The 10,607-nt window shown below is 37.2% G+C and overlaps 1 protein-coding gene across 1 annotated transcript; it reads left to right on the top strand.

Annotated features, from left to right (window-relative positions):
* Positions 1–3,493: 3,493 nt before the first annotated feature.
* LOC131793885 (uncharacterized) lies at positions 3,494–10,300 on the top strand. Its single transcript, XM_059111391.2, has 8 exons — positions 3,494–4,070; positions 4,522–4,826; positions 5,300–5,437; positions 5,890–6,015; positions 7,281–7,483; positions 7,790–7,918; positions 8,162–8,317; positions 9,025–10,300. Exons 1-8 carry the CDS (start codon positions 3,877–3,879, stop codon positions 9,211–9,213), a joined length of 1,440 nt encoding a protein of 479 aa, XP_058967374.2. The 5' UTR covers positions 3,494–3,876; the 3' UTR covers positions 9,214–10,300.
* The last annotated feature ends 307 nt before the right edge of the window (positions 10,301–10,607 follow it).

Below are 10,607 nucleotides of genomic sequence, written 5' to 3'. Positions count from 1 at the left end.
TGTCCTTCATTCAATGATCAAGATAGTAGATTTACCATACAACACACGCCATCAGTTAATTTCCTTTTATTTAGGAAAGTATACTGATTTACGACCCAATTACTACAATTGAGTATGCAATAGTAGCGCTATGTAACGCAACAACAGACCTTTTCTCGGCCATGATCGGTCTCAAACACTAGCACTAAAAATGGGAGAAACACATGCATCGTTGGAGAGCGTTTGAGAGCATTTGTGAGCTTCTGGTCAGAGCTGTTGAAGAAGGATCAAAGCGGCCATCCAAATCTTTGAAAAGCTCCAAACTACGACGTACATCAAATTTGACTTTCTCGAATTACATGGAACGACAAGTTACGCGACAAATACGTAAAAAAATTACTTTTACAAATTCAGAATAAATCAGAGTAAATTTACCTAGGGTGAAAAGAAAAAGAAACGGCCTAACTTTTACGGAATGTTCAGTCAAAGTCTACCGATGTCTGCTGCTTTCACCGCCATATTGAAAATGAAGCTACCACAATGCAACGCAATCGGAGTGCGCACACCGCCCGCTTTTGAGGTACAGTTGTGATGCTGCAATGAAGATGCAGTCGAAGTGTAGCCGAGGTGAAGCTGAGGTGCTATCACACGTACCTTACGACAATCTTTCCTGCTGATAATGAGGTACCCAGTTTTCAGTGTTAGATTCGTAGCTTTATTTAAAACCAAGTTGTGCAGCTCTTATCGTCTATTATAAAATTTTAAAAGTGATGAATAACCAAATCTTTCTCAGGTATGATATAATGACAAGGTGCTGGAATCTTAGCCCTGAATTTCGTCCCCGGTTTGAAATCCTGCGTCAAAGAATGGATGAATATCTTCGTAATGAGGTTTGTTGTTATGATATAACGAGAGCAATTACTCTGTTTTTTTTTCGGAGCGATAAAGCCTTTCTTTATTTTTCTTGTAGTTATCTCCTTTTCATAAAATTCAAGGAGTCTCTGGCAGCCATTTTAAATCTTAAACCGTTTTAGCCGCGCTTGAATTCAGATTTTAAGTATGATGCAATCTTTGACCAATCACAGATATATACAGTGATTATACACTCAGTGTAAATTTTGTCTTCTTTCGTTCAATCAAATTTGTCAAAAATCATCGGTCTTTGATTTTTAGTCTGAGTTTTCAGGAAAGTTTGTCAAATTATTAGATATTGAAGACATTTACAGTTGAACAATTACGTCATTAAATGAAGTTCTCGTTCATTACTCCCTACCTTCCTTTCAGCAAAGAATGATAAATATTGCATTGATTTACAGACGTATTTGGAACTAATAAACATGGAGAAATATGATACTGTAAGATACTCCGAGGCTGAAGATCTCGGCGCTGAGGATGAAGGACGAAGTAAGCAAGTCACAAAGAGCTCTGCAGCAAAAAAACTTGGAAAATGGGCAAGCGACCGACGCTAAAGTAAATATATTACCTAGATGAGGCTGTTACAGACGGTATACCGAGATGATTGATAATGAATTAATCAGGAGAATCTATGTACAAGGTCAAATAGATGACATAAATACTAGAAATGACTGATTACAGACTGAAATGAAATTGAAATTTCCTAGTATGTAGGTGGAATTCATTTGGAGGACGTATAAACTATAAAAAAAAAAGTATTAGTGTTTGTGTTCAATTCACCGCTAAAGCTGCTTAAAATGGTCTGGGAGGAAGTATCTTGCAGCTAAATTGGAGTAGAATAATCAGTGTTTTTCATCATAAACGACTTTTGAGGTGAAAAGTATACATGGAGCAGAAACGATCATAATAGCACTTCAAAATGTACCAACGTGTAATGGGAACAGTTAAGAACAATGAAAAATGAAACTTCGATATTCCATCGATTACAAGTACATTTAACTGCAGAGTTGGTTTAGCACTGGTCACTGCTGGTTAGCCCATTGGGCTCAAGATTGGGTCGTCAGGGTTCGAGCGTAGCCTTGGTCATTGTGTTGTGTTCCGGTGGAAGACACCATACTCACACAGTTCCTCTTCTCAATGACGAATGCATTCGAATGCATTCGAATGCATTCGAATGCATTCGAATGCATTCGAATGCATTCGCTCTTACGAAGGGCAAACGCTCGAAACGTCAGCTTTGAAACTCCATACGGGGGCCAGTTTACGTAATCAACTCAGTTGATAAAACTAAATTACCCTGTTATACTCTCTCACCGATGCAGCACCACAGTTTCTTTAGAAACTTATCCCCATTCAAGGGGAGTTTGATATAAAGAAAACAAGCCCAGAAGGTGCCCAATCTCCAAACCAAAGAAAAGTTGAATAAAAACTGATGATTAGCGGCATCCATTCTATTCTTAAAGAGGCTTTAAATGTTATTCAATATTCTCGTATAATAAATTATTACAAACCTAAACAGTATTCGAATGCTGAGTACATATACGTAGTTAACGATTCTCAAGTAGTCGGGAATCCAATTCCTACTCTTGGCCACCTCGCAAAAAATGGAGAAATGAAGAAGTGGCTTGTCGAAAACCAGAGAAAATTATCGACCGCGAGTTTGTGAACAACTTTTCGAATCATGTGCGAAAGTGAATGTGCCCCCCCCGGGCAAAAAAAAGTTCATTGCCTCTAACTGCGTGTACAAGGTATTATCAAGAAACTATTGAGCAAAAAAAACGAACCTAAGAGTAACTCACAAACAGGTTGAATTGCTGTCAACGTCTACGTACCATTTGGCCCATGAACCAATTCACCGCCGTGATCGAAAAAACAATTTCACTCAACACTCACTCATTTATGAATTAGATTGCTGTAAACATTCTAAAAATCCCCTCAGGGGTAGGGGTGCAAGGCTTCCGCAAGGTTATCATAGGAGAGGAGGTGGGGATCATTATAAGCCGAGATATTATAATCTCTCGTTATAAACACATTTATAGAAAGAACGCGGGTATCTATTTTTTTCCTAACAGTAGCTGACCTTAATGAATAAAGTAAAGGATGCAAAGTAAGGATTCTATACAATTGATGTTATAGTATTGCTATTTTGTCCTGTATTTTCATTTCAAGCAGGATTGTCATGATTATGTTGACAAGGTAAGGAGGGATGGTGGCATATATGAGAGTTCACCCTGAGCCCAAACTTTTATGAGCTTACGACATAATCCGAAGTTGAAAGTCCTTTCTCCCAGAATATAATGATTTGCGACATTAGTGCAATGTTTCACTCAATTTCTTTGTCAGAAATATCTGAGATAAAGCCCGCTACTCAAAGTACCATTTTATCGTTTAACAATGTTTCTAACCTTTTTCTTACTGCTCCGGCCGTTGGGAAAGTCATTATAAACTTTTCGTCAATTTGAATCCGTGATTTTCTGTTATTTTAACACGAAATTGCTCAACCAACTACGCCTACCTGTTGAAGATTTTCACCTGTTTGTTCAGCTGGTGTTCTTCTTCAGTCGTGTGACTAACAAGCTGACACAGAACAAGTGGCGAGTGACTTTAACTATGTGCAATGAAACAAAATTGAACAAACTTTAGACGTTTAGAAAAAGAATTGAAGCAATTACTGCAAAATGTCATGTTAAAAAAGAAGTCAGGCGTTCAAATTACCGGGTGAAAACAATTATGGCTTACCAAATGTTTTAGGTGAGAGGCATAAATAATGAACATATTCACAGAAACTCGGAAAAATCTCAGTCATCCTTATTTTTAGCGTAAATGAACCTGGCCAATGGAAATACAGTAAATAGAGTTTCAGAGTCCCGGCTTGCTAAACTTTCATACCAAACTAAAAATTATCGCGGTTAAAGTTGTAATTATCAACAGTTGGTTACCTGCATGTGTAAGCTATTGCGCTCGGTTTTGTAAACGTTTGTCATGCTACATAAATTCGCAATATGGTTCATTTTCATCCGAGTTGTTGCATTTCAAATGAGAGCTGGAGCTTCCAAATACGAAGAATTCAAAGTTAATTGGTGTCGCCAGCGAAAATGGCGACTGGATTGGGAACGTCTGCAGAAACCTTGTCAGAACCTTAATTATAGAAGACACGATGGACAACAATATCAAAGGTAACTCGCTATTGAATTACGTAAGGAAAAAAGCCCTGTTATTGAACATAAGATAAGAACTGATTAAGAGATCTCAAATAGGCAGAGTCAAGGCCTGACTCAAAGTTTTGACATGCTTTGATTTAGCTGAATCTTTTAATCAGGTTACCATTGCAAGAGAATATTACCAGGATTTTGTAATACACCAACTTATCCTGCTGACCCCAGAGGAAAACTAGCCCAAAGAGCAAATTTTTCGAGGTCATTCACTATCACCTTTTAACAAACCGTCTTGCTCGCAATAATAATAATAGAAGGGATTTGGCCTACATGTTGCCCGTAGGGCTCACTGACCCTTACATCCTTGATTAGAAATATTTATGGCTCCAGTATGATTTTGTTTATATTTTGAACAATTAATGTGGACAGATGGTAACAGCTTATCCAACCAACTGACAATATTTTGCCTCAGGTTGAAAACGTCTCCTGAACACAGTGAAATATTTGATTTACAAATCCGGCCCGCAGGGGAATATAGTCGGTTTTTCGTCCAGTCCCGCACGCATACTGCTCAGCGGAAGACATTCGGAGGGGACTCGTGGAGAGTGTACATTGAAGGGCCCTCACACCTTGCAGGGACCGTGTTTGATCACAATAATGGAGTATACGAGGTTTTGTTTCTTATCATGGAGCCTGGAGAGTATAAAATCAAAATGATTCTGGATTATACATTGTGTGATGGATTAATTGATCCTCCAATGGACTGGTTTAAAAATGGTAAGAAACAGCTGATCGAAACTGAAAAGAAAACACATTGTAGCTGAAGACCCTTTCTTGTGGGTAATCTCCTGGGGTACTCTGGTAAGACGGCTGATGATATTCAAGATTTCTTAGTGTTCCCATTCGCCGTGCTCGTGTTAAGTCTCATTCTTTACAAGCTTCCAACGTATTCATACATGGTCAAAAACGAAGTACTTTTGCCTCGAAAATCGATCTAGGTCAGAGTGGACAGCCACAATAGGCATGATCAAACCCCGCCATCAGCAAACTAAAGAAATCAGTTAGTCGGTTCATTTATATATCAATGAATGGATTTGCGATTAAGAAAATTTTCTCGCCAACCAAATAGTACTCTGCAATCACGCTAACGAATTTCATGAATTGCGGTAGATGTAAGTGATAGATAAAATTTCCACTCTCTTATTTTCATCCTTTTTCATGTCATTATTTTGTTTGTGATTTATTTTAAGCTCACTGCTCGGGAAAGTTACACAATGTTTCCCTTGGCAAGAATCTCTTCTCAGAAATGACTGGATATATCAACAAACCTCTGTTGTCTGCTAAAACCAAAAAACTTACCATCCCATGGCAACGCCTCACAACCATAGGTACGTTGAAATCCCATCTTTAGAATACCTTTCTTATAATGTTTTGAAATTCACTTTTTATTTATATTGGGCGAAAAATTTTAGCTGCAGTTCAATTTAATTAAAGCGTTCTAGATACAAAAATAACTTTTACTTTAAAATGCGAATGGAAATAATAATAATAATTATAAATAATAATAATGTCAATAAGAACCAGCTCTATTTATTGAGAGTAACGCATACATATAACAGTATAACTCATGATGAACTTTATATATGAAATGACGTTATTTAAACTTAAGAAAGAGCAACCTCCCTCTCACTTATATCTTTTAATTGTACATTTCCCTTAAACATGGTTGTTTGATGCTTATGTCCAGTCATCAGATTTTCGGTCACCCTTTGCAGGAAAACTTTACCATAAGTCTAGCGTGCCGTGACTGTCCATAATTTGTCATCTTTGTTCATGTTAGAGATTCAGAAAAACATGCGCCAAGCAGACAGAGAGTGTGATATTCAGTGTAACCTGGTGTGGGATGGCTTTGGTAGATGGGTGACTGGTTACAAATGGCTACCGTACATGGATTTTACAGGAGAAGGTAAGCAACATAATGCAACTGAAAATAGTTCCAAAAAAGAAAAAAAACTCTAAAAACTGCTTATGAAAGGCGATATGAAAGGCGATGTAAATGTGGTCCGTTTCTTTAGAGGATCATGTGATGGATGGAGGAAAAGAGCCTTCTCCGCCGAGATGAGTTCTCTAGAAAGTGCTCAAGCCTAATATTCGAAGCCTCATTAAACAATGAATTCGTCCATTTAGAATGTACGCTACGAGTGAACTTCGCTTGTGGATTACTTTAAATAATATAATTCTTGAAAACGATTGGTTCTTAAAAGCCCTTATTCGTGACTCGACTGGCTTTTTCTAGTCAAAACTGTCAGATTTCACCTTTCCAATTACAAGTAATCAGGCAGCACTTTCAGCCATTAATCATCAGTCAATAAAATTTAATTTCCAAGCTAATGCGAGCCAATTAAAATAAGAAAACTTTTTTTCATCAAGCAGGTTGGAAGGTCGTCGTTGAAAATAAACATATCTCCATACAATAAGAAGTGTGTGTGTTCTTACATTTGTCATTCCTGTGTTTTTCCCTTTTTGCTAATGATATAATAAATAATGGTAGGAGGACCGAGTGGAGTCCAATTTGGTCTTTAATCATACGAGTGATTAACAAAATCGGACAACTGCAAAGCGGGGGTCTGATTTGTCAATCACGAATACGATTACAGATAGAATTGGACAACGCCAAGTCCTGTTACCAATTAATCATAACCACTACAATTTCCGAAAAACAAGAAAATAAATTTAGCAAAAAATTTGGAAATTTCCTTTTTTTTTCAGGGTAAATGGTTGTTGCTATGGTTATTTTGATTAATTCTGTGATTAGTGGATTTAGCTGAGTGGACTTAGTATGATTGGCTGCTCTAACTGTTCGATTACATGTGTTCTAAAACAGCCAACCGTCCAATTACACTGTCTGATTACAGTTGTACAGAAAGATTAGTGAAATATAAAGCAGCTGATGCACCAATCACATTTGAGGAAATTGTAATGGTTATGATTAAGTGGTAGTCAAGCCACTTGTCTTTCAATTTAGAGGCAATCGTGCTCTTAATTTAAAATCAACCTCGTGCTATGCTCGGCAAATTTGAAATCCCTCCTCTGATTACTCCCTGAATTGTACTTCGCTTAGTCCTATTACCACTGCTTACGAATTTTCAACAACAACATTAACATCTACCACTGTATCATTATAAGACAGATCAATCATAATAACCTCAACATATTGGTCTTTGTTGACAGATTTCTCATCTTTGCAAAACAAATATAAACGCCAACACGATCATGCGGTTGGTAAAGGCGTATTCTGGGTCTATGGTGATTCGCTGAGCTATTACTTCTACGAATCACTCAATTTTCCCATGTCGCAAAGCTTGTGCTTTAAAATATTTGAGAAATGCAATAACACGTATAACTGGATATACCCAAAGACACTTTACGAATTGGTAAGTTTTTGACTAATATGCTCGCGTATACAAGCATCACCAAATACAAGAATCTTTTGGCGCTGAATAAGAGTTATCATGTTAATCATCTTTCATATAGCTTTCTTAGCGCCCAGGACGGAGCGTTTTCACACACTTCATCGACAAAAATGTTTTACTGTGTTGGTTGCTAACGTGTCGGTGTTCTCTGCACGACTTTTCTGCTCTTATGCTTGTCCTTTTACAGAAGCAAAACACAGTTCTGTTAATATTTCCAGTCCAGCAGTGAATTTTACCCCCCGTTGATTTTTGTTTTTTTCTGCACAGACAGAAACATGCGCTGAGGTCAACTTGCAAGTTCCCAGAGTTTTAGGCTTTTTCCGTCAAGTGCTCCTTAGGAAAGATATGGACAAAGACAGCGCACTGTTGTTAAATGCTGGAGCTCACTATGTCAAGGTGTTCATGTCGTCCTTCAATTCCGATCTTCATTGTTGTTGATGGCAATGATGATGATTTTATAATCATCGTTATAAATGTTATAGTTCAATTTGTTTATCTTGTGTTTACGCAAAGAAAAGCGAAAAAAAATCCTGGCAATGGAACTTGATCGACATTACGGCAGGGAGGCCATATGAAATTTTTTATTCCTTTAAAATAAAAAAATGATCGGTTGACTAAAATCGCTGTGTTATTTCTTAGACGACAAGTTTCAAAAGTTATAAAGAGGTAATCACAGCACTGATAACCGAAATGAAGAGACTGTACAAGGGCAAAGCTATCTGGAAATCGACCACAGCGATCGATGCTCAATCCGCTGACATTATGGGCGCCTTCCGCAGATTTACGACAAATCACGTGTGTATTTTACGGTTCTGAAATATTATTTTCTTGTTGTTAATATGTTAATATGCATTGCTTATTTTTTACCAACAGCTAATGGAGGAAACTTCACTTAGAAGTGTGTGTAATGGTAATCGTTTCATCAAAGATCTGATTGTTAATTCTCCCTCGTAGCTGCTACACAGTTCCTTGTAATATAGTTACGAGGAGTTGGTGTTAGATCAAGATGTAAACTTCTACCTGATAAGTTTGAGTATTCTCATTACCTGTTCGCTGGATAATGTATGGATGTCAGAGGGAGACGATACATGTTAATGGTTTATGAGTCGTACGGAAGCCAAACACTTTTTAAAGTATTTTGATTATATCACTATTCTGCAAACATTTATATGCTTCCATCAAAGTTTACCTTCCTTTAGTTTGAGAGGACTGCTCACCGCTTTCAAGGCAATGCAACTGAATGAAATTTCACTTTTTTCGAGCCAATTAAGCCTGTGGAAAAAGGACTTGTGTTGAAGATACACCTGCGGTTGTTCAAACCCTTTAACAAAAGAATTTGATGTTCGTAGTTCACTTTCTGCCCTACTTTGATTAAGTACTAAAAAAAGTGATTCTCTTTCTCTGATTTGTGCACTCTAGTGTAATCAAAAAAGAAACCTGTCTCAAGGAACTGATGCATGGATAGCGTAATTAGTTTGACGACCTATTTGTTCACTTTTCAGAGGATCCAATTGTACAATGCGTTTGCCAACTCAGCCATGTGTGCAGGTGGTATAAGTGTTCTTGATGTATATCCTATTAGCGCCTCATATCCACCAGGAACGAAGGATGGGATACATTACGACAGTGAAACATTTTATCCGGTCATAGAGCAATTGGAAAAATACTTCTCGTTGTCTCAGTTAACATGACCGTGAAGAGTCTATGTAAACTTATTCATACCCTCTCGTGAAGTTTCATTTCCAATTATCAAAATATCTGGGTAATTTAGTATTATCAACTAAGTTGTTAACGTAAATTGGTCATCGTAAAAAATTTAAAAGCTGACGTTTCGAGTGTTAACCCTTCGTCAGAACGATTAACGAAGGGCTAACGCTCGAAACATCAGCTTTGAAACTCTTTAAAAATTAAAATAAAAGTAAAAACCAAAAGCCATCGCCTCTTCCACTCATTTTGCTTCAATTTAAACGAAATAACACTGAACTGAAGTGGAAAAGTTGCAATTTTTTGTAAGATACGCCATTAAGTCACTTAATATTGAATTTCGCAAACGAAACGCATCGATTTGCGATGTAAATCTAATTGTAGGCTTTAAAGCGAACAAATCTACGTTCAAACTTCTCTTACAACCTCTCTTGTGAGCTATGTTATTAAAGATAATTTCCATGTGTGAACTCAGAGGAAACATTGTAAGGTTAATAAGATACATGAAACAATTACTCAGTTCTGATTGGTTACAATAAATGCAGTTTTCAGGTAATTCAATGCAGAAGAGGTCTAATTCAGTGAAAAGAAGTAACAAACCAGACTGAACAATTCCTTGAACTGTTTAGCCGGACTTTCAACTTTTTTGCGCCTTAAAGATGTAAAAATATTATTGTATATTATTGTTGTGATCGTGTGCGGTTGGTTTAAGCGAACGCACGATTTGAATAAATTATTTTTGCATTTGACGCGCGCGCTTTGCTTCTGCATAACTATAGTAAGGTATCTCGTATTTTTACACGTATATTATCAATACGCAATCGCATGATTTTTCTCGTGCAATTTAGAATAAATAAGAACTTGCGAATTTTTTCAAAGACCACAAATTGCACTTACCCTGCAGGATCGTGCAATTTGAAAAAATGTAGTCGTGCTAATTTATTCCAAATTGCACTCGAAATCATGTGATTACTACACAAATCCACGGGATTCAGTAGTTTCGATTCAGCTAATGTTATGACCCTGTTATCACTACCGAGATGAAATCAACTGCTCGAATATTTTGGTAGACCGTAGCTGTGTATTGACATGCGATATACTTATTGTAAGAAAACCAATTAAAAGAAGCAATCCTCTTGCGTTTATCAATCATGATTTGCTTCTTGCAAAGCTGTCAGCTTATGGTGTAACTAAAGACGCCTTACAACTTGTACATTCTTACTTGACTGACCGTAAGCAACATGTCAAGACTGACGGTATTTTGTCGGATTGGCAAATTATGAGGTGTGGAGTTCCTCAAGGCTCAATCTTGGGCCCCCTTCTCTTCAATATATATATGAACGATGTGAATTTTTCAGATATTTCGTGCTCTTTAAGATTT

This window comes from Pocillopora verrucosa, chromosome 9, assembly GCF_036669915.1.
Source record: "Pocillopora verrucosa isolate sample1 chromosome 9, ASM3666991v2, whole genome shotgun sequence".
Taxonomy (NCBI): domain Eukaryota; kingdom Metazoa; phylum Cnidaria; class Anthozoa; order Scleractinia; family Pocilloporidae; genus Pocillopora; species Pocillopora verrucosa.
Note: the sequence above shows the minus strand (reverse complement) of the source record. Positions and strands in the feature narration are given on the sequence as shown.